The following is a 24,220-nucleotide window of genomic DNA, read 5'->3' on the forward strand; positions in this document are numbered from 1 at the left end:
TTCCCTGCAGGGGTGCACCAGCTTACTCACCACGCTCGATTAACTCTGGACGGACACACTTTCCTGGGTCATGCCCGGCCTCGGCCAAACAATACGTCGCAACCCGACCTAGGCTTAATAGAGAGGTGAGCACGTCGGACTAAACCTATGCCCCCAGGGGTCTTGGGCCATCGCCCCGGGAACTCCTGCACATTGCGTGGGCGGCCGGTGAGCAGACCTAGCTACCTCCTTCAAAAGGCAGGAGCTTACCAGTCCAACCCGGCGCGCGCCGCTCAGTCGCTGACATCTAATAAGCTTCGCCTGATGTATACGATGCAGAGCGCCCATACAATGCCCACGTGATGGTTAGTGCTATCAGGCCAGAGGCCCCTCGGATCAAATATCCAAACCGTTAGTGCGTTGGCAGTGCGGTCACGAGCAGAGACTGACGAAAGATGTGACCGCGTCGCCCCGTCTCGGGTACTTGCGGCAAGGGCTAAGAATGGCCGGCCATGCCTCGTAAGTATCTCGCGGGCACCTTCCAAGTCAACCCGACTCCACATCACTCGCTATTAAGCTCACGCGGGTACCCCTCAGGGCCGACCCATCTTTAGTAACATGGTTCAGTGTAAATTCATAGTAACCATAGTAACTGTGTGTCTAACACCAAGGGGAAAACCCGAGGAATCACCCCCGGTGAATTCCACTCGATGTAATCATTAAGGTGAACATAAGAGGATCCACCCTCGAGGTTCACACTTGAGGGGTTGCACGAGAGAGCCATATCAGAAGTGGTTAAGGAGGAAATCACCCTCGATGACCACGTATGGATAGCTACACTACAGAGATCTCATCAGGAATGATGTATGAGGTTCCGTCCTCGACACTCGATGGTAACTCTGCAGTGTCGAGCAACAAAAGGGGAAAAGTGATGTGCGTTGCTGGGGCCTGGTCTTCGATCACGTTGATCGAGTCATCGAACATAAAGCGGGGCAACTGGGTCAAGCTGGGGGTCACTGATGGATCACTAACCAACCAATACTAAGCAGTTTATGGATAAGCAGGTAGGTAACAAAAAAAAGGCTATGCATCAGAGTAGGATCATACAGAAAGCAGTAGCAGTTCTAATGCAAGCATGAGAGGGAAAGAAATGGGCGATATCGGAATTCTCAAGGGGAGTTTGCTTGCCTGGAAGCTCTGCTGAAAAGGAAGAAGTGTCGTCGACGTAGTCGATCACAGGGGCATCAACATCGGTCTCGAGGTCTACCGGAGAGAAGAGGGGGAAGAAACAGTAAATATAAAGCAAACAGATACAACACTAAGCATGTAATGACGATAAGCATAACTAGGGTCGACCTAACGTAGTACTACATGTTGCAGACGGAGGGGATAAACATCAGAGGATAAATTCCCGACGTTAGGTGGATTCCGGACAGAGGAAAAGAGGGGGAAAGTTCCATGTTTAGCTTACTAGGGGCATGTGACAAATGAACTAACCGCGTATTCGGGTTCGTTGGATTTTTCTGAGCAACTTTCATGTAGAAAACATTTTCATCCCAGTTACAGATTATTTTCTACGATTTTTCAAAGTTTTAAACAATATTCTGAAATCATTATTAATTCGAAATTAAACAACTAAAAGCTATGTGCACCCACAAGTGTACACAAAGGCGTACCTGTGGCAGACATGTGGGTCCAGGGGGTCCCAGTTGACCAGTCAATGTTTGACTGGTCAACAGGGGGTGGGGCCCCTTGTCATACACTGTTTTGCTAACTCCAAAATTAACCTAGTTTAATTAGCAGACTTAATTAATCCTAATTAGCATTTTAAACCGGATTAATTAATTATATTGGTTAATTTTTTAAAATCCTCTTTTTAACACCTATTTTGTTTTAAAAGAAAAGGGGTTGTGGGGCCCCACTGGCAGTGGCCCATCTGGCCACTAGAGCGGGTTAGCGAGCATTGGGCGTTGGGGCGCAGGGGTGGCCGCCCATCGAACGGGGCACGGCGAGGCCGTGGCCGGCGATGGCCACCGGGGCGCGGTGGGGCGCCGGCCAGGGGAAGCGGGGCCGCGACAAGCAGCAAGGGGGGCGACGCGGGGAGGAGCTGCGGGCTTGGCTACGAGCGGCACCGAGGCGGACGACGAGCGACGCGCGGTGGCGACGGCAGTTAGCGGGGCAGCCGGCGTTGAGCGGAGTAGCACAAGCGAGAAGTAGCAGCAGGGTGGCAAGCAGCAGCAGAAGGCCACGACGGGTGGGCGACGCGGAGGGGTCGCAGCGACTGCGGGCACGAGCAAAGGCAGGGGCCGGTGCGTACGGGCATGGTGACGCGCGTGTGGCGGGTCGGCGAGCGCCGCACGGGGCGGCGTTGGAGCAGTAGCAGAAAGCAGCAGCGCGGTGCAGGAGCACCAGTAGCAGGTGAGAAGTAGCAGAGCAGGGACGCGGCCAGCGCGACGGGGGCGACTGCGAGCTCGCATGGGAACGTAACTACCGAATGTGGGGAAACAAAGGACAGTGGCGGACGGCCTCACCCTTCGTTGCAGAGACAGGGGCGGCGAGGCGCGAGGGAGTCCGGTGGGGAGGAGACGGGGACGACGCGACGACGACGGGGATGAACGCGGTGGCGGCGACGCGGCTTCAGGCGCCCACGGGGCGGTGCTCGGTGCGGTGGCGCCGGCGTCAGCGTAGTAAACGGCGGAGAAGCACGCACACTCAACGAATGGGCACGGTGGTTCCCGGTTGTCATGATGGAGACGGATGGCGGCGACGACGGCGTTCGTCGATGGCGGATCTGGGCAGGGAGGTGGAGCACGAGGGAGAGGAGGGTGGAGTGGGGGGTGGGATCGAGGGGTCGGGGCATGGCGCCCTTATCCCCTCCCGGCGTCGGCACCGGCGAGGTGGTCCGGGGCGACCCGCCCTTGTAGCGACTGAGACAGAGGAACAGGGAGTGAGGGGGGAGCGACCGGGAGGGCAAGGTGGGCCGGCTGGTTCGGTCTCTTGGGCTAGGTCGAGTGGGAGCCAGGGGGGTTTCCTTTTCTCTCCCCCCTTTTTTCCTTTTCTTTTTTAAATAAACAGAGATGGGTAAGAAATATAGAGCATGCTATTTACTTAGGAAAAATATGGGAAGTGCCCCTTTTATTCCCTGGTGATCTTAGACAGTGCCACAAATAATGTGGAGACCAGAAGAATTCATTTGGTATTTTTCATAAATGGGATAGCATTTTAAAATGCTGAATTGGTGCTGTTATAATTGCTAATGCCCATCTTTGCACAAAAGTGATGTTGTGTTCCTTAACAAATAATTGTTATGGAAGTTTTGACAAATGATGAACATTTTGCCAGCAACTTTTGTTCAACTTCAAACTTCACTAGAATTTGAATTGACTGGAATTTCAAATGGGATATTGAACAAAGGTGATTAAGCACTGTCTGAAAAAATGATTAGCTTAATCACAGAGGGTTACTGAAGCATGACACTGGGATATTACAACAGGCTATTGTTCATCCAGCCCTCCACCGTCTACTGTTCATCCTGCCCTTCACGGGGTGGTTCTGTTCATCCAGCCCTCCACGGGGTCCTGTTCATCCAGCCCCAACCGGCTCGATCGATCGGGGTCCTGTTCATCCAGAGGCAACACCATGGGGTCCCGTTCATCCACCCCCACCGGGAACTGTTCATCCAACCCCTCCCCCCCAGCAACGCTCACTGTTCATCCAGAGGCAGCATTGATCGGCTTCAGTTAGCAGCAGTAGCGAAGGAATTGCTCGATCGGGTTCAGTTAACAGCCATCGATCGATCGCTCGGGTTCAGTAATGTGTAGCCTGCAGTGTAATCGCTCGGGTTCAGTTAGAGCCCAATGCCTCGCTCGGGTTCAGTTAGAGCCCAACGCCTTGCACCCACGCGCGTGCGTGTACGAGAGAAACACGCATCGCTCGGCCCCGACCACCCACCGTAACCGGGAACACCCCGATATTTTCCTCGCCCTCGCTTCTACCACGGTTTTTTCATCATGGACGGCCCAAAGAATGTCATGCAGCCGCGTCTCCGGCCAACCCAGGACGAAAAGTCCATTTTCTATCATGATATTTTGTCATAGAAGTAGGACCCCACCACATCTATGATGATACCGTGTTTTGTCACAATTATTGTCATAGAAGTGTCATAAGTATGGCAGAAAAAAATTCGTTCGTCCCAAAATGTCACGGATGTATCTTTTTTTGTAGTGGAGGTGGCTGGGCACGGGGGCTGCGCTTGGGTCACGCCCAAGCATACGCCACCCCGCCAGGTCCCTCGGACCTAGTCGTTGCGCGCCCTCAGGAGCCTAACTGATCACGTAGCCCCTCACTCCTTGGCCCGTCCAAGTGATCCGATCGGACCAATGGCAGTTGAGGTATGCACGGGGTCGGGCCCTGCCGACGTAGAACACAAGACCTACCATCGCATCTCCTTTCCACAAGTTGTTTGCACGTCAAGGGGGACTCCTGAGCATCGCAACTTAGGAGCCTAATTGACCACGTAGCCCCTCACTCCTTGGACTGTCATGGTGATCCGGTCGGCCCAGCGGCAGCTGAGGTATGTGCGGGGTCGGGCTCTGCCGACGTAGAACGTAAAGCAAATGGGAAGGAAATCGCAAAATCTCAAAGCAAATATTACAAGACATATTGTTCTCCGAATATCAAACACATGTTTAAACGCCTCCACGAGGCATGCTACATGTTGCAGGAGTTTCAACAGGAAAGGAGACGCAGGACAATCATCCCTCGATACCGCCGGCACATGCAAGAGGCACCCCCTCATGGGTGGCGTCGCATTCACCTGCAACACCGGTCGAAGTCGCGGGGGCGAAGGCGTCGAACTTCTCCAAGAAGGCTTCCACCTGACCTTTCACGACTGGGGTGGCGGCTGCGTAGTGTTCATCAGCCACGGGCTCCAGCAGCTCGTCAAGGCAGGCGGCAGGATCGCGAAGATGGAGGTGGTTGAAGACGCGCGGCTGAAGATAGGACGCGAGCCTCTGCCTCTGCCATGGGGCCAATGCCGCTCACGACTTCCTCAAGCGCCTTGACCAAGTAGGGAAGCAGCCGGGCGGGGCCGTCCTCATTGGTGGCCAACGGCTTCTCCAAGCCCTTCTCATAGATTGACTTCAGGGCCTCGCGAGACCTCTTATCCAGAAGCGCGAAGGCCGCGCGGTTCTCGGCCAGAACCTTCTCCTTGGCATCGAGTTCGGCCCTCTCAGCCTGCACATTCTGCGCCAGCTCCTCTAGCCGGCCGCGCTCAGAGGCCTGCGCCTGCGCTAGCTACTCCAGCTCGGCGTCGCGACCCTTGACGGCGTCCTCCCGGGCCTTCATCCTCTCTTCCTCCGCCTTACGGCCACGGGCAACTTCAGCACGCTCGTCACACAGGATCTTCAGCTCGGCCTCCAGCACTTGGCAGCGGGATTGGGCGGCCTCGTCGTCCTTCAGCACCGCCTCCTGAGCAGCTGCTACCTGAGCTGCGGCTCACTTCTCCTCCTCAGAGGTCGCCGCGACCTAGCTTAGCGCCTCCCAAACGGACACGTCAGAATGGAGCCAACCAGAGATCAGCTCCAGGCGACCAGCCACAAGGAGGGGTCCGGCGCTCTGAAGATCTTCTCACAGCCGGGCCATCTCAGAAAGAGGACGTCAGGAGAAGCGGAGGAACCTGGGGTCAGCAACATGGCAGAAGAAGGAGGAAGAGGCGGCGTCGTCACCATGGCCAGGGAGGCAGGAAGCTCCTGAGCCTCTTGGACCTCGCCACCCGAGCCGGATGCTGGCACCTCCTGAGTTAGCGGCACTTCGAGGAATGACTCCTCCCGAGGATGCTCCACCCAGCCTCGCGAGGATGATCGGGCTGGAGAAGCACGAGCACCGTCCCCACCTTTGCTCATGGAGAGGGGCGCGGTCGCAAGAGGCGACCCGGACTCAAGCAGCACCACCTCGCTCTCCCTTCTCCTCTTCGCCGTAGGCGTCAGCCTGGTTACACAGCAAGGAAAAAGAGTCGGAAACAAGCATCAATAGCAAGAACAAGGCCAGACGGGGACACTTACTGATTCGCCGCGACATAGTCCCTCCGCTTCGGGAGCTTGAAGCCGGAGAGCTTTACAACCCGAGGCGCGGATGCGCTAGCTCCGGTAGCAGAAGCAGGAGAGGCAGCTGGGCCGGAAGTGGCTCCAAGCGGCGTCAGAGCAGAAGCAGCGTCCCGGGAGATCAGCACCGATCGGCCCCTCATCGGGATAACCGGCGGCTCTCCCTTCTCCAGGTGGGCGTCAGCCTCGTCGTCGTCAGGAAGGGTGCGGAGGATGTCAGCTTTGCTCAAGGGGGAGGTCTCCCCCATCCCTTCAAGGGTCACCTTCGAGTCTTCCTCCTCCTCCTCTTCCTCCCCGCGGGACTCACCAGAAGACAGCTCCACCAGTGTTGGCGCCGCAGGGGCCCCGGTAGGCACCGGCGGCACCAGTCCGCGCCCGTCAAAGGTCAGCCCGAAGGCCACGACCAGCGCCCCATCCTTGCGGCGGAACAAGGGAGTGAGGGCATTCAGTGGGTACTCCTGGTCGTCCCCGACCAGGAGGTGGAGAGCCACAGCCAGCTTACCATCGGACAAGGCTTTTGGGCTCAAGCGAACCTTGTCCTCTTCGTTCCCAAGCTCCCACAAGGGGGGCGTATGCGCCTGAAGCGGGGCTACGCGCAGCATTAAGAATTCCCTCAGGAGCATGGCCCCGGTCACCTTTGCCGCCTTCGCGTTGCCCGGCTTCAAGTCGGCATTCATCTTCTCCAACACCAATGTCGCCCGCTCATCAGTAAGCTTCATGCGAGACCACCCCTTGTCGGATTGGGGCATCTCCGTCGGCAGCATCAAGCGTGGGTGGGCGCACTTGGCGTCTATCATGGCCCACTTTCTCCTAAAGCCATTCAGCCTTCTTCCCCGTCCTCGAGATTGAGTTGGTCTTGCCGGCCGCGATGAAATTGGCACACCCGGAGGTACGGCCGTCGTTGATGCGGAGGAAGAAGAAGTGGCGAAGCAGAGCCACGGACGGCGTCACGCCGAGGTACGCCTCACAAGAGAAGGATAGAGTTGGGATGAAGATGCGGTGCCTGCAGCCCGTAGTGGTCGAGGACCTCTTGGAAGAAGTCAGAGAAGGGGGAACCAGCCCCGCGACGATGCTGCTCAAAAAGAAGGGGAAGAAGGTGCTTCCCTCGGGCTCTGGCACGGAGCCCGGCCTTCCCCTTCTCGTTGCTTTCCCCTTTCGTCAGCAAGCACGTGCCGGCGAGGTTCTTCTTCGAGACATTGGGCGCATCGAGAGCTGGCTCGTACCAAGCCGGCGACGAGGCAGGCTTGACCCTCCGGGGCGCCATTAGTCGCTAATGCAGGAGAGGATGGGAGCAGGTCTGGAGATTTTGGAAGCAGGGAGCAAGAAGGGGATCTGGACCAAGGCGAAAGGAAGTAGTGAAGGCAAGTGCTGTCTTCGCCAGCCTTTTGACAGTCGGACAGTTGCCGAGGCAATGTGGGGAAGCGGAGACGCCCACGTCCAATCAACCGTCACACGTCGACCAAGGCCGCAGGATATTGGGGCCCGCGGCGCTCCGCACTTGCCCCTTGGCTTCGCCTCGAAGCCAAGCCCAAGCACGCCTTGTGCCCGGGGGTTACTGTCGGCATTCTGGGAACGGGGGTCCCAGACTTGCCTGCCTGCGGCCCACGGCGTGGCTCTGCAAGTGGGCCCGTATGGCCCATCTTCACCAACATGCCTTCAAGACCCTCGCGAGGGGCCAAGCCTCGTGAGGCGGACGACGCAAAACCTTCTCAGGAGCGGCCTCACCAGGATGGCTCGCGAGGGGCGGAGAGATCAAGGCAAGGCAAACCTCGCAAGGTTCCAATGACGTGAGCCGTGATGATCGAGATCCGGCAGGTGCCAGGCGGGCGCCAGCGCTCACAGTGTCCTTGTTTTCTCTTTGGTGTTAAGGAGGCAAGCACAGACGAAGAGTATCGTGGCGTCAAGCAAAGGTTTCCATATCGATGCAACGAGACCAAGACCAGCATGACGGCAAGATGGAGGTCACCGTGGATCCCAAGACGGCGTCACCACCAGAGCCTTTGGCAGGCGAAGAAGACTGCTTTTGTCAGGATAACTGGTACTAGCCGTCAGGAGGATGCATGTGGGACTTATATGAGCCGCAAATAACGCGGTCCATTTTGCACGCACTAGTTTTTTTAATACATATGTTAAACATAACTAATGAAAATGATGTTCAAATATTCGTGTGTTATAAATATTATGTACAAGCAATGATTAGTAAATAAAGTTATTTGAATATACACCCATGTACTCCCTTCGTAAAGCTATATCCAAAAGCTCTTATATTTCTTTAAGAGGGGGTATTATATAAAAATGTCTGGTAAATATGGAGATTTAAATGTTTATTAAATTACAAAAAATTATACACTTGTAGCTTATATTTAAATTATACGAGATGATGAATACAAACATTCGTGTGATATAATTTTCACTTGTGATTTATATTCAGAAAAATATAATTGAAATACTAGCGACTAATGAATATTCATATGAAATTTTAAATTTAAATTATGAACATTTCTTTATACAAATATTGAAATACAAACATGTGTGTATAATCACATAATTGTTTGTGTAATTAAAATAATATTTCGGAATTGTAATGTTAAAAACATTTGTATTGTTATTAATTATCCAAACATTTTTGGAATTCATAAATCTTATTTTAAATATATGACTATTTTTAAAATAACATGTGAACAATTACGCAATGTAATTTATTAAGTTTGTATGTATAATATTTATACCACACAAATAATTAAACGTTATTTTCATTACTGAGATTAGAAGTTACATATCTTTTACAAATTTCTGGAAAAGAACTGGTGCAAATGGGTGGCATTGATCACAGTCCATTTCAGCTCCACGAGCATCTTTGTTCTGCTACATTAGTTATCCATTTTATGACGTGAATACTAGAAGGTGTAGTTGCCACATCCTGCCGTGCGCAAGGCAGGGTCAAGGGTTCGAGACACAGGAGCTTTATTTTTTGTTAATTTTCACACTGCACTGACATATGGGATCCACCTCTCATAGAGGTGAAAAAAAAATGCCACTTCAAGTAGTTTTTTGCAACAACAAAAAAACAGGCCACACGCCCTCCTCTTCCAATCACCGATGGTGGGCCCCATGCCATGCTGACATGCCAAGTCAGCATCGTTTTGTATCCAAACATGGTTTGCACTGTACTTGCACGTCCGTGTCAAGTTTTTTCATCAGTTCAATGTGTGCCACAAGTTTTAGCACCAAAGTGACCGTTTACGCTAAGTTTAGGTATCGCCATCGAATAACACGTCGACATCGAGGGACACCTCAATGGACCCGGCCGAGCGACAGTCCGGACACCACGCAGCCGCCAACTCCGGGGTTGTATATACCGTCGGCCGGGATGACCAGACCGCGGTCCACAAACCCTCTAACTCCGAGCCAGTAAACATTGGTGGAGACGGCTGCCACCACGGCGGCCAAGCCCATCGATCTTATAGCGTCTTCACGATCTTTGGTTGATCTCCCGGCAACTCCTCTGGCCCGGTTTGGTTGATCTTAGCAGTAGTATTTTGTAGCCACGAGTCCCCGACTAGGTAAGGTATACGTGATGAAATATACTTCTTGTCCGGGTACGATAAGTATACAGGACTTTCGTGCGTGCGTACACATGTGTTGGAATTGGATTACAATTGGACTGCCAATCTACATGAAATATATACCTTCTGATCGCACCTCCGCTGCCTGCAAAATCATATATAGATCGATCGGTCTGCGCTAGCTTGTTTCGCCGACATGGACAAGACCCCCATGCTCAGCGGTGGCAGGTATAATCGATCCCATCCATAGCTTGACTTTCTACATCATATGTGACTTCAATATACTGTAAAGTTTTTGACCTGCGGACAAACCTGTTCCTCCTTTTCTGCTATACAATTACAGACGCGAAGAACGACGCAGCAAATTGAGATTTATAATTGGTAGAAGAAAACTTCGCCTATGTCTTCGCGACGAGTGTGGTACAAAGATATGCGATGAACATTATGACGACGATGCCATGCTCCGAACGACAGTGTTGGGCCGTGAAGTAGCTCTGAGAGAGGACATGGCTTTGATGACGATCTACTTCGGTGAGCTTAAGAAACTGGGCATGCTCCGTTGGGCATATTACAAGGAACATCGAGACAGCATAAAAGAATCGCTGGCGATAATCAACCAAAGAATCAAGAAATACAAAGAATGTCGCTTGGAGTCTGGATTGTTCTATTTGGTGCCAAATCTTAAGACTAGCAGGGTCACGGTCCGAAGTCACTTGCACCACATGCCGATCAAGGAAGCAGGGAGGAAGCGAAGGCTAGAACTCCAAAAGAGAAAAGACGCTCTCGACAGATATAACAAGGGTAGCCAGGGATCTGTGGTCTCCGACGACGATACTTCTGTTTCCCCCATAAAGAGATTGTTGTTCTCCACTATGTGCTCCATGATCGTAGGTTGTATAATTATCTTTGTTTAAACAGTTTTGCTAAAGCACATCTAGATGTGTCATAAGTATTGTACATCTAAGTTATATGTCATTGATTTTATGCTAAGATTCGTGCAAATCTTTTCTTTGTCCTTGTTTAAAACTTCTTTCGTGTCTAAGCCTTTCAGCACGTAATGTATGGTAGCCTTACCGTGTTTTACTCGTGGAAGCTTAATTTCAAGACGCTCCCAAATTAATCTGGGTAGTACTATAATCCTTTAGCACTTCAATACACTAGTTAATGTGTACATGCAATGCACGTTAGTTTGGAAATATATTAAGTGAATGGGATATTAAGTAGAATATTTTTTTTTGCGGGTGAAGTAGAATATTATATGCGTGATATTATGTGATTAACACTATATTTGGCAGGAAATTAACTGCACGCTAAACGTGTTGAGCGCTCGACATTGAAGCAGTCTAGGTCGTTGAATTGACATGATTTGATGGTCGAGATTAATTAGATCTGCCTCTTTGGGTCTTGTATAGATACAAATATACAAATCAGCCGACTTATTTCTTAGAGAAATCAGTCGGCTGGCTGGCTGTCAGATCTTTTGTTCGCTAGCCGTCGGATCCAGTCAACGCGACATGGAGTCGTCCTCCTCTAGTCGCATCTCCCCCTTTCGTTCTCTTCTAGCTGCGTCCGATACAAACAGCACACGCCCCTCGCCTGCTGACTCTAGCCGCCACATAGCAACGCCGGGTAGCCATCGCAGCGTCGCTGCATCGCAACACCAACTGCACCAAAAAAGAAAATGTGGCGCGTGAGCTGCGGTCGCCTCCGACCTCCCTTGCATCGGCGGCGAGGTGCGTTGCAGTAGGGCGGCCTCCGGCCTCCCTTGTATGCTCCGTTGCAGCCGGCCACACAACTTCGTCGCCGGCCCCTGCAGCATCTCAACCGTCACGCAGCATCGTCGCAGCCTTCACAGTGACGCCGGCTTTCAGCCTCAGGAGTGCTGCCTCGCAGCACCGACGAGCTACATCGCCGCACCGGCGCCTTTTCTCGCGTGCGTCGGGAGTGCTGCATAGCAGCGCCGACGAGGTTGTAATGCAGCGCCGGTGTCTCCTCTAGCTCCGCGCCCCATCCAACTGGCAGCAGCGGCAGCGGCGACGAGGTTGCATCGCAGCACCAGTCGTTGCATTGAAGCATCCGTCGCCGGCGTGGTCCTGCGGTTGCAACTCGTCCGTCGATTGCATCACCACGAACGAAGCTCGTTGCAGCATCTGCTCACTGGTGAAAATCTGCGGGTTGCAGCGCCGCTGTCGTCGCATAGTAGCACCCATCGCCGGGTTGCAGCATAGCGAGTGTGTGTTTAGGTGTTGCGCTGGCGTGGTTGATGCTAGAGAGGAGAGAAGCAAGAGGGAGAGAAGATACTTTGCAGCTGTAGCGGTGGCGGTGTAGCGTTCCTTGCCGTTGCAGCAACTGGTGGCAGTAGCGCGCGACGAGTCGCGGCTCCGGTGGCCGCCGGCCAGGCTAAGAGAGGGAGAGAAAGAAAAGACGAGCGAAGATAGGAAGAAGGCAGAGGTAGGAGAAACCAGAAGGAAAAGCCAACGAGTGGATCTCCTGTAACGCCAGGAGATAAATATAAGAAAGAGCGACGGGTGATGCGTGGCCTGGACACGTGGCGCGCGCGGGACGGGGATGAATTCTCCAGAAAATCAGCCGGATGATTTGAACACTTTTTCATGATTTGAACACTTTTCCTTTCAAATTTGGATAAGTAGATTTTCTGATTGTTGATCCTTTTGCCAAATTTTTTTTTTTGTTCTTTTCTTGTGTTGTTTCATATCTTCTCGGACCAAAATTTTGACGACTAGCCCCTTTTTGGATTAGTCAATTTTCCTGGCGGTCATGTTCAATTTTTTTTTCTGACGGTCGTTATCCATTGCCTGTTTTTTCTTCTGTTTGTATATGTGTTTTTTCCTTTTTTTTAGCCGATTCATCTTTTCTTATATGAGTAGTTTTGGGATGCCGAGTGAGGGTAAATGTATGCACACAAGTATACTACTCCCTCCGTTCTTGATATAAGGTGTATAGATTTTTTAGAAAATGTTTGAAATATAAGGTGTCTTGCGTTGCACCACTTGTTTGAATATTTTTTTTAGGGATTTGATTACATTTACTTATATTAGGAAAACTCCTTTATTTTCTCATGTCAATTAGTCAGGTGTAATCTCGCTCAAAACTTGTGAAATTTTCACTCCACGTGCGTTCTTTAATTTTCATGCTAAAAACTATACACCCTATATTTAGGAACGGAGAGAGTATATAATATGTGTATAAATTATAGGGCAACTCTAACACGGCCCATGAAAATCAGACACGTCAAACATCTAAAGACAGGACATGTCCGTAGACAACGGTACAGGAGCCGACCATCCAACTCAATGCAACAAATGCCTGCCCCGCGTCCAGCCTCCTCTCTTTCATATGCACATGTTGATCAATAACAATTTAGCATATGTATAAAAAGTACAAATATATGCAATAACAACCCAAAAGCATCAGATTTCAATAATTTTTTACTTCCAACCCATCCCATGCTTTTGAGTTGTTAGTGCTTCAACATGCTAGCACGATATGTTGCACAATCTTTGCTGCATCGGGATCCAATTCTGACATCTTCATGGTCAACATCTTGGCATTGACCTTCTTTTTTTCTTGGAAAAGGAGGATTACCTCCAGCATCTGCATTAATCGATGCATGCAGCCATATTATTAAAAAGCGTAACAAGGTCTTAAGTTTCAAGAAAGCTCAAAATCTGTGCAATAATGAAAAAAAACTCTATAAAGCGTCACATCCGGCAAGAAAACGCCACATCCGGTGATAAAGAACATGCTACGATGCCTGCACTCCAAGCCTATTATTAGCTCGTCATCCAAATCGGCTAAAGATAACTCGTGCTACCGTCTCCCAGCCATTGCACCCAATAGCCAAAAGCTTCCTGAAGTCCGCATGAGTGAGTAACGACCAAATACGGGTCCAGGTTGTAGCTATGTAGATAACATGCAAAAAATTAGTGAATTTTGTTCCATTAAAAATCATATCATTTCTAGTGTTCCATATGGCCCAGAATAGTGCACATATTCCTATCCGAATATGTTTAGCTATGTGTATGTCCACTCCATTAGGCCACGTCTCAAATAACGTGTTTATGCTAATTGGGGCATGCACATTAAAAGTTATATGAATTGATCATCATAGCAATTTTGCAAGTGGACATTCGAGGAAGAGGTGTCTAATCGATTCATTTTGATCACAAAAACATCACCTGGGGTTACCAACCCAATTGCTTTTTATCAGATTATCTTTGGTCAGAATGACTCCTTGGTGGACGAACCACATAAAGACTTTGATAAGAAGCGGAACTTTAATCTTCCAGGTGTGCAAAGACATTGACAATGGCCTAGAATCAATTAAGTCTAAATACATGCATTTCACAGAGAAGATTCAATTCATGGTTAACTTCCTGCTGATTGTATCTGCCTAGTCTGAAAGTTGAACATCCATCAACCTACGGACCAGGTGCAACCAAGCATTCCAATGTTCCCCTACAAGGGATCTCTTAAATTGGATATTAAGCGGTACCGAGTTTAATACTGTGGCGACATAATCGTCCTTATGTTGCACAATATTATATAGAGAAGGGTATTGCAAGGCTAGTGGCATCTCCCCTAGCCATGTATCCTTCCAGAATCTAATAGTGGTACCATTACCGATCTGGAACTTCACCCATTGAAAGAAAGTTACTTTTTTCTTCATTAACCCCTTCCAAAAGGGTGAGTCCGTTGGCCTTGCAGTCACCTAGGCCAAAGTCTTAGAGTGTAGGTAGTTATTTCGCAAGATTTGTACCCACATGCCCTCGGTCTCAGTAGTTAGTCTGTATAGCCATTTGCTAAGCTAATTTCTATTTTTACCTCTAAATTTTTGATCCCTAACCCACCCTGGTCTTTTGGTCTATACATAATATCCCATCTAGTCAGTCTGTGTTTCTTCTTGGCCTCATTGCCTTGCCAGAAGAATTGGGGTCTGTAAAAGTCTAATCTTTTTCATACCCCTACCGATACTTCAAAGAAAGATAAGAGGAACATCGTGAAACTCGTCAAAACCGAGTTAATCAAAACCAACCGACATCCGTATGACATTAGCTTACCCTTCCAACAATTTTTTTTTCAAATCTATCTTCTATACATTGTTATTCTTTGTTCGTTAACCGTCTATGATGAATTGGCATCCCTAGATAATTAAATGGTAAAGATCCCATTGCACAACTAAACAAGTTTTTGTATTCGTCTTGTTCTTCGTTAGCTCTACCAAAGCATAACAGTTCGCTTTTATTGAATTTGATTTTCGGCCCAGATAGTTGCTCAAAAAGGCATAAAATAAACTTGATATTCCTAGCTTTTGCAAGATCATGTTCCATGAATATAATAGTATCATCTGCGTATTGTAGGACAGAGACACCCCCCCTCTACAAGATGGGGGACGAGTCCTCCTACTTGGCCACTGTCTTTAGCCCGACTAATAAGTACTGCCAACATATCCGCTACAATGTTAAACAACACTAGAGACATGGAATCCCCCTGTCGTAACCCCTTACGTGTCTGGAAATAATGACCTATGTCATCATTGACCTTTATCCCGACACTGCCTTTTTATATGAATGAATCCACCTGAGATCTCCAAGCTTCATTGAACCCCTTCATACATAAGGCTTGCTATAGGAAGGGCCATTTGACCTTATCATACACATTTTCAAAATCCACTTTGAAGATAACACCATGTAGTTTCTTCGAATGGATTTTGAGCAACGTTTCATGAAGGACTACAGCCCCTACTAGGATTTTTCGTCCTGGCATGAATGTCGCTTGAGTTGGTTGCACAACCGAATGGGCAATCTGAGTCAACCTATTTCTGCCAACCTTTGTAAAGATCTTAAAGCTTACATTGAGAAGACAGATCGGTCTAAACTGCTCAATGCGAATAGCTTCCACCTTCTTTGGCAACAACGTTATTGTTCCAAAATTTGGGTGAAACAAATTTAAGTGACCATTGAACAAATCATGGGACATAGGCATAAGATCTCCCTTTATGATATGCCAGCATTTTTGATAAAATTCGCCAGGAACCCATCCGGCCAGGGCGCTTTATTATGCTTCATTTGCGTTATTGCATCAAACACCTCTTTCTCAGTGAAAGGGGCAAAGAACGCCTCATTCTCTTCTAAGTTAAGTTGAGGTATGTCCCCGATCACACTCTCATCTAGAGATACAAAACTTTCTTCAGGTGCCACTACAAGAAATATGTCAACTAGTGACCTTCTCTTAGTGACCCCAGCTGAATTGGTCGTAAATCCACGGCCATTTCGCTTGGAAGGGCTCAAACCCTGAAATTGCTTACACCAAATGGTCACAAAGCAGACAAGAGGTGCCAATGACCTTACTTGTACCTGATTACGACCAATATAAATGGTCATGAGATTGTGAACGTGGATGCATTGGTACTTATTGCTATGACTAGGCGCCACCTCATCAGTTTTGCCTATGTGTCATGTCCATGTGTTAATTTTTGCCCTAGGTTGTGAAGCAACCTATATTTCTTTCATTCCCAAAATTCCCAAAAAATTGGGCATTCTTTACTATCCAAATCATTGCCTCATGACAATATTCAACTCCATTTGCCTGGTAAATCTTCCTCGGCAAATTTCCAAAGTTTTTGTTCAACTCGAACTGTTGTGAAGGAAGTACTAGCTAGGCATATCCTAATGAGCTGAATTTTTGCCACATCTTCTATATTCCAAAACCATTGCTCTCCACAAAATTTGAGCCCCATCTAACAATACATGTGAGTGTGGCTTCAACATTCATATTTATGTTCAGTGTGGTACGTTGCAAAGCAAGTGACACCTAGGCTCCTCCATTTGAGCTGCAAATTTTCCAAGATAGTTTTCTTAGTAGATGATCATCCTCAGCCAAAACTCAGGCCCATTGGCCATGTGCATTTCCCGTACCACTAATCAAACACTTGGGTGCTAATTCATGTTTGAGCATTGTTCGGTCTCCTCGTGAGATTCTTCTCTTATTATTTTCTTCCAAGCATCTACCTGGAGAGTGCCAAACCTACTAGACATGCCTAGGATTCCTAGAACGCATGGCAACGCCACGGTGACCAAGCGACAGGCATGCGAGTCTACGCGCTTTGGAGTTGGGGCCCTGGGCCACCGTCCAAACCTCAACGTATCACCACCAAACCATGTATGTATGCTTAAATAGATACTTATGTACCTAGAAATGATTTTTGGAAAAACTAAATAGCAAACTATGAGGCATCTACAGTTCAAATTTGACCCGCTTCCTACTGAATCATCGGGAATTTGTCTTTTTCACCAGAGATGAATCAAACCTTTTGACACCCAAACATTTTGTCAATTGTGCGTTAAACATGGCCTAGTATTTTAGAAAAATGATTCGGTCCAATTTTGCAACAAATATATGGTAGTTCCTTCACACACAAAACTCATTTCGGGCACTCGAAAAATAGAAAATGAATTTTCTGTGCAAAGAAAATGAAAAATCCCTTAGGCAACATTGTTTGGAATTCCAAGATGCACCCTTGCGCACAATATGAGATCATTTGAACAAACTATGCCATGAATGTGGCCATAAGATTGATCATTTAGCTTGAAAGCCATGAATCTTCACGCATGATAGCTCATTCTGAGTTTAAAAATAATTGCCGTATTACAAGTTTATTATTTTTCATGGAAACTTGGTCACATATGATGACACAATGGGAAGATTTTCCAATTTTTTTATTTTTTTTTGAATTTTTATGCCCGTTTCAAAATGCAGGCAAAACGATGGGCTTTACCGTTCCTAGCTAGTTGTTGAATCTTGGAAACCTTTTGATATTTCTCTGATTAAATAGATAGTTATGTACCTAGAAATGATTTTTGGAAAAAATAAAGAGCAAACTATGAGGCAGCTACAGTTCAAATTTGACCCGCTTCCTACTGAATCAGCGGGAATTTGTCTTTTTCACCAGAGACGGATCAAAGCTTTTGACACCCAACCATTTTGTCAATTGTGCATTAAACATGGCCTAGTATTTTATAAAAATGATTTGGTCTAATTTTGCAACAAATATATGGTAGTTCCTTTACAAAAAAAACTCATTCTAGGCACTCGAAAAATAGAAAATGAATTTTCCTTGCAAAGAAAATGAAAACTCCCTTAGGCAACATTGTTTGGAATTCCAAGATGCATTCTTGTGCACAATATGAGATCATTTGAACAAACTATGCCATGAATGTGGCCATAAGATTGATCATTTGGCTTGAAAGCCATGAATCTTCACGCATGATAGCTCATTTCTGAGAACACTTTTTTAAAATAATTGGCGTATTTCAAGTTTATTATTTTTCCTGGAAACTTGGTCACATATGATGACACAATGCGAAGGGTTTCCATTTTTTTGATTTTTTTTGAATTTTTTATTCCCGTTTCAAAATGCGGGAAAAAATGGCGGGCTTGACCGTTCCTAGCTAGTTGTTGAATCTTGGAAACCTTTTGATGTTTCTCTGATTAAATAGATAGTTATGTACCTATAAATTATTTTTGGTAAAAATAAAGAACAAACTATGAGGCAAGTACAGTTCAAATTTGACCCGCTTCGTGCTGAATCGACGGAAATTTGTCTTTTTCACCAGAGGTGGATCAAGGCTTTTGACACCCAACCATCTGGTAAATTGTGAATTAAATATGGCTTAGTATTTTAGAAAAATGATTCGGTCCAATTTTGCAACAAATATATGGTAGTTCATTGACAAAAAAACTCATTTCGGGCACTCAAAAAATAATTAAAATAGATAGAAAGATCAGAAATGCATATGAATTAGTGCTCATCCATAAAATGTGGTCTAACTTGAGTGAAAATTTGTGTGATACCCTTTTGAAAAATAGTTTTGATAGCTACTTCAAAAAATCCCTCTATTTTTAGTACTTGAAAACTATTTTAAATCATTGATTTTCTGAACCAATCAAAACACTTCCCACGGATCGATGACATGGCGCCCATCCATCCATCCATATCTCCATCCAACATCCATCCATCCATTCATGTACAGAAAGAAAGAAAAAGTGATACCCCCCCCCCCCCCGCAGCCCAAACCCTAGATCGGATCCCCCCATCGCACCCCTCTCCCTGCTCCCAATCTCCCCGCCGCCACCGCCACCTCCTCCCCGTACTCGCGCCCCTCCTGATCTCGCTGTCCTCTCCCACCCACCGCCGACCTCGCCGTCCTCCTCACCCACCGCCGCCGACCTCATTCCTCCCTCCCCTCCCCGCATCTCCCAGCCTTGCAGCGCGCCGCCCCGATGCCAAGTCCCTCCTCGCCGTTCCTGCGCCGTCGCTGCTCCAATCCAATCCCGATTCGATTCAGGCCGCCGCCACCCTATCCTCTCCTCTCCTCTCCGGACCACCACGAGCGGCGATGCGCGGAGGGCACTCGGGGGGAGGCGGTGGGGGGCTCGGAACCCCTGCCCGACGATGCACCAGCTGTGGGCGTCGCTGCTGGTGCACGACACCAAGCACGTGGAAGGCCGCTCCTGGCCGTCTCCGGTCATCGGCCGCCTCTGGATCTACGCCGCCTCCAAGGTGCCCGACCCCGACACCGTCGCCGCCATGGAGGACTTCTACCGGGAGATCTACGCCGTCAACTGGGTCCACCACATCGACTTCCCCCAGCACTACCACGTCTCCTGCCTCCTCGGTCCATATCCATCATCTTCCTTGCTAGTTACCGCCGCCGCCGCTGTTCCTCTCAGCTTGCTGACACAATTGTCGATTATTGCTCAGGATGCGTCGAGGTGGTCGGCTGCGTCAGGTCTGCTGGGAGGATGTGCCTCAATCGGTAAGACAACCTCATTCCTCTCTTATCCATGGCCTGGATTTCTACAGCTTGTCATGTTATGCCACTGAAAACATTGGTTAGGGCCTGTTCAGAATAGATCCTTGTAAAACAAAGGAAAGCAAAAAAGTAGAGGAATGTGAATAGCAGCTAGTGGCAAAACAGAGGAATAAAAACAATGGAAAGAAATGAAGGTCGCATGTTCGGTTATGCATGGAAGCTTTTCAAGCGAGAGATATCTTACTAGAATATTTTATATGGCTTTGCGAGAATCCACAGGTTAAACCCCCCCAAAAAAACCACCGATTGTATCTGTCAGTCGCAATTAGTATGCTGTCATTGGCTAGTTTCACATCCCACCTTGTCAAAACACTGCTGATCATTGCATCCACCGTATGCGCCTGAGACTTTGATGCCTGCTATTTTTCTTCTTAAGTTGACATTTAGTTCCTGATTGATGAGTTTCATCAGTAAATTGTTGGTCATTTTAGTCAAGCTTGTTCTCAATGAAATGTTATATTTAGCTAAGCTTGTTATTTTCATACCAAATGAATGGTATTTCAGTAGGAGCAATATTATCTTATTGTGGATGACACCACCATCCTATCTACAACACTTGCTCTGGCAATTAGCAGAGAATGAATTAATTTGACAACTTCCAGCGGATGTTTATTATACCATTGGGTTGAATTCATGTACTGCTAGCTGCAAGATGCTATAGTCTAGATACATGATGCAAAGTATGTTGTATTTACACACTTACATCCAACTGCAGTAGCGGCATGGGCGACTTGAGGTGGGGGACAGAGAGGCTGTGTCGTGCGGGTTCTGATCATGGTATAGCAGCACACTTTCCAACGTCGATCTGAGCAAACGATGATGCAAGGCTGCTCCTCCTTGTACTGCATGTCTTCATTGACTTGATTCTTTGACAGGGAGATATTTAAAGCCTTCACTTGTTCATTGTGTCATCTGCTGATTACTTTTTCTATTATTTTCTTGCAAAGCATGTAATGGTTTGGAGTAGTTGATCATGGCCTGATGGAACATTCATGTTGTTAGCATGTATATATATACACTATTATAGCAGCTTGTTGATCAAGCGCTTCTTTCTATCTAAATGTGTGCACAGAAGTTCAGTTACCTTCTAAAAAATTATTGGTGCACTATATATCTATATATATACACTATTACAGCAGCTTGTTGATCAAGCGCTTCTTTCTATATATATATACACTATCTAAATTGTTTGCAACGGCATTATGCACATGAGGCAGGACTATACAAGTGAATTGTCACAGTAAGGTCCTTCCATGGATTTCATGTGGCTCCTTGAGTTGTAAGATGCAGCTCCAACATTGAATATATTTTGAATGTTTCCAAAGATACTCTCTGTTACGTTTACTTCAATATATACATGCATGTTACTGATAGAAGCTGGCTGCAGGAATCCGTACACATATATAGTCTCTTGTACAGTACATTGCTAGATCACTCACTAGGCATTATGTAATACTACTAGGAGATATGGGTGAGGGACTAAAAGGATGATACGCTTCCATGAATTTATTTGTAAGAAGTTTTTCTTGGCTGTGTACAAATCAGCCCAAATGAATTTATGTTCTTTTTACTTCCAGAGTTATAGTGCACTCATAGTGTCATCACATTGCGTGTTCTTGCTGCATATACCTCTTTGTTTGCTTAGGAAGACAAATACTTATGTAATATGCAAACAACAGCAACAGAGCTAGTGATGCTAATTCTACCTCTTGTTACAGAATTGGAATTCCTCTTGTTGCACAGGACAACTCCGTTTCCTCTTGTTACAGAATCAGAATTCCTCTGCTTCTTATGCTACTCTGCTAGAACTCTTCTTTTCTACTTGTCATATTGAATATACATGTTCTAAGCATTATACAGTACTTTCGTTGTTAACTCCAAACAACTTGGGATCTTCTCTTCTGCATGCAGCAACTGGCTTACCAGTACGCCGCCAAGGGGGCATGCCTTGCCCTGGTAGCAAGGAGGAGTGGAGCCTGTGGCAGGTCGCCGACCGCGCCTTCGAGCTCGGCGCGCCGAACGTGATCATTCTCCCCGGGGACGTCGCAGACCCCGACGACTACAACAGATTTGTTCAGGCCACAATCGACCACTACGGCCAATGTAAGTCAGCCCCTCTCCATTACCACTAACCTGGTTTAACATATTTCTTCCACAAGCAGTCATTCATTTGGGTGTAAGATAGTTGACATTTATACTTGTATATGTTTACCATAAAATTGATACTTTGCATACTATGAGTAAAATGCTCTATTTTCTTTCGTCACCTTTCTTGTATGAATGATTATCTCATTTTAACTTGCTGGAGAATGAAAGCATTGTAGTAGCTGAATTTGTCTTGTCATTCTAAAGAACTTGTTTGTTTTTTGATTGGTTTGTTCATAATATATTGGCCCCAAACTTTTTGATTCTTGTCTTCTGGTTCATGTAACAGGGTGACAGTGGAAGGCATGATGATAGTTCATATTGTCATTCTATTAGTCCAGTGTAATGAAGGTCATGGCCTAGTCAAGTATGGTCGCCCATTGAGTCGTGCATATGTTTCATATGATTGGAGCAGGGGCCCAGTTTGTGCCGATTGTCACTGCATATGTTTAACAGTGATTCTACTTGTATATGTGTTATTACACTAGTAGAATTTGTACCTGTGCGATGACTGGAGCAGGATCCCAATATTTGTAGAGATTGTAACATTGATTGTCACTGTATACAGATTGATTCTGGTTGCTGTTACGTGAAGTATTTCTTATGTTTTATGTCTGTTGATTTAAATATTGATTATTTATTTACTGTCAAATCAAAATCAAAAGAAAAAGGCATTGACAAAAGGGGCCCACTTACTAGAACTTGACCAATGGGACCCATCTAACTAGAGGATTTTTTTGAAAAAAGAAAAATAAAACTGTCTAGCCAAAAAGGCCATGGCCCAAAAATGAGAAGGCTTAATTGTTGGGCTTGGCCCATCTACCTGACCAAAATTAATATGAGAAAAAAACAAATAGGCTGAATTGTTGGGCTCGGCCCATGTAAAACACCGAATTGGACTAGGCTGATTCTTGTGCAACATCAGCTTGCCTCGCTGGATGCCTACGTGGTCTGGGGAGGTTGCTAGTGACCAAAAATTTGGTCGTGGAACCAACGACCTTTTACATATCACAAAGAAGGTCACTAATTTCAGTTTACGACCGCCAGCTTTTGACCTTCTGTTTTTGGTCACAAAAAGGTCGCAAATGAAAAACTGTGACCTTTCAGCGGCCAATAGTGAGGGTCACAAGTTGACATATTTCTTGTAGTGTGCCCCGAAAAGTTTCTTATAATATTCGGAGATGTACAATTTTAGGTTGTCATGTCCTACAATTGTACCCTCATCTTGTTCTAGTTGTATTATCTTTTTCTCTCTATGCTTCCCATTAGCTATCATGTGGAAGAATTGTGTATTATCATCCCCTTGAACAATCTTAGAAACCTTTGGTCTAAGCGCTCATTTCATCTCCTCTGTCACAAGTGCTTGTAACTTCTTCTCGGCCTCATTCTTAATATCTCTCTCAGATGTATTAAGAAAGGTGGATTCCGCTTTCACATCAAGTTCATTAATAGTTCTTGTCCATCTTTCCTTTTCAATTTTATAAATATCACTTCGGTGTTTGGCCCAACCTCTCAAAAAACTGGCGCAAATGTCTAATTTAGTTTTGCCATCACATTAGTGGACCCTCCCATGTCCCTGGCCCATTTTGTCGCAATGAGCTCGATGAAGCCCTCCCTCTCAAACCATCCTAATTTGAAAGAGAAAATAATTTTGTTTCCCACATGGGTCGCTTCCCCGGAATCAACCAAGAGTGGGGTATGGTCAGAAATGGCCCTCAATAGTGCCTGAAGCATAACCTGTGGAAATTTCTGTTCCCACTCAACAATAGTAAGAACCCTATCCAATTTCTCCTAAGTAGAAATTGGCAGAGTATTGGCCCACATGAATTGTCTACCAGTGAGGTCAATCTCCCTCAAATCGAGACTTTCAATTATCATATTAAATATGAATGACCATCTTCCATCGAAGTTGTCATTATTATTTTTCTTGTCTTCTAATGATATTGAAATCACCACCAACCAGAATGGGCAACCTTTCATCCCCACAAATTCTAACCAGATCTGCGACGAAGTCAGGTTGGAGCTCTGGCTGTGCCGCACCATATATGGCCACCAAAGCCCATCAGAAGCCGTCAATTTTTGATCTTACACAAAATTTGATAGCAAAATCACCGTGGACCATGTTCAACACTTCTAAAGTTTCACACTTCACCCCAAGTAGGATCCCTCCGAATCGCCCGCTCGGAGGTAAACAACGCCAATCAAAATCAACCCCCCCTGAAAGGGTGTTGAGAAACTTCGGGGTGAAATTATCTCTACCCGTCTCCAATAAGGCCATAAAATCCAACTTTTGTTCTACTGATGTATCGCTAAGGAATCTCCTTTGAGCCAAGTCCGCTAGACCTCTCACTACAAAAAAACACTTCCGTGATGATACGTGTTTGTCCCAGTAGGTCACGTTTTTTGTCATGCATGTACATCCATGACGATTTTATGCCAGAATCAAGATAGTCATACCTGTGCTGTCATAGAAGTGTTCCATGACATTACCAAAATTATCATCATGGAAGTGTCCACTTCCATGACGATAAAT

General features: G+C 46.9%; 2 protein-coding genes across 3 annotated transcripts; both read left to right on the plus strand.

The window, feature by feature from the left end:
• Positions 1-9,842: 9,842 nt before the first annotated feature.
• On the plus strand, positions 9,843-10,586 carry LOC147958898 (uncharacterized). The gene is made up of 2 exons (XM_087533228.1): positions 9,843-9,874; positions 9,990-10,586. The coding sequence occupies exons 1-2, from the start codon at positions 9,843-9,845 to the stop codon at positions 10,558-10,560; spliced, it is 603 nt and encodes a 200-aa protein (XP_087389354.1). The 3' UTR covers positions 10,561-10,586.
• Positions 10,587-18,737: 8,151 nt separating this feature from the next.
• Positions 18,738-22,298, plus strand: LOC125521585 (uncharacterized). 2 transcript variants are annotated; one of them, XM_087536651.1, is made up of 5 exons: positions 18,738-19,344; positions 19,431-19,485; positions 20,258-20,319; positions 21,454-21,645; positions 21,977-22,298. In XM_087536651.1, the coding sequence occupies exons 1-5, from the start codon at positions 19,122-19,124 to the stop codon at positions 21,979-21,981; spliced, it is 537 nt and encodes a 178-aa protein (XP_087392777.1). In that variant the 5' UTR covers positions 18,738-19,121; the 3' UTR covers positions 21,982-22,298. The 2 variants fall into 2 exon arrangements, with proteins under 2 accessions (XP_087392777.1, XP_087392776.1); XM_087536650.1 differs by having other exon boundaries at positions 21,454-22,298.
• Positions 22,299-24,220: the final 1,922 nt, after the last annotated feature.

This window comes from Triticum urartu, chromosome 7A (genome assembly GCF_056163025.1).
Source record: "Triticum urartu cultivar PI428250 chromosome 7A, HENAU_Tu73, whole genome shotgun sequence".
In the NCBI taxonomy this organism is placed as follows: domain Eukaryota; kingdom Viridiplantae; phylum Streptophyta; class Magnoliopsida; order Poales; family Poaceae; genus Triticum; species Triticum urartu.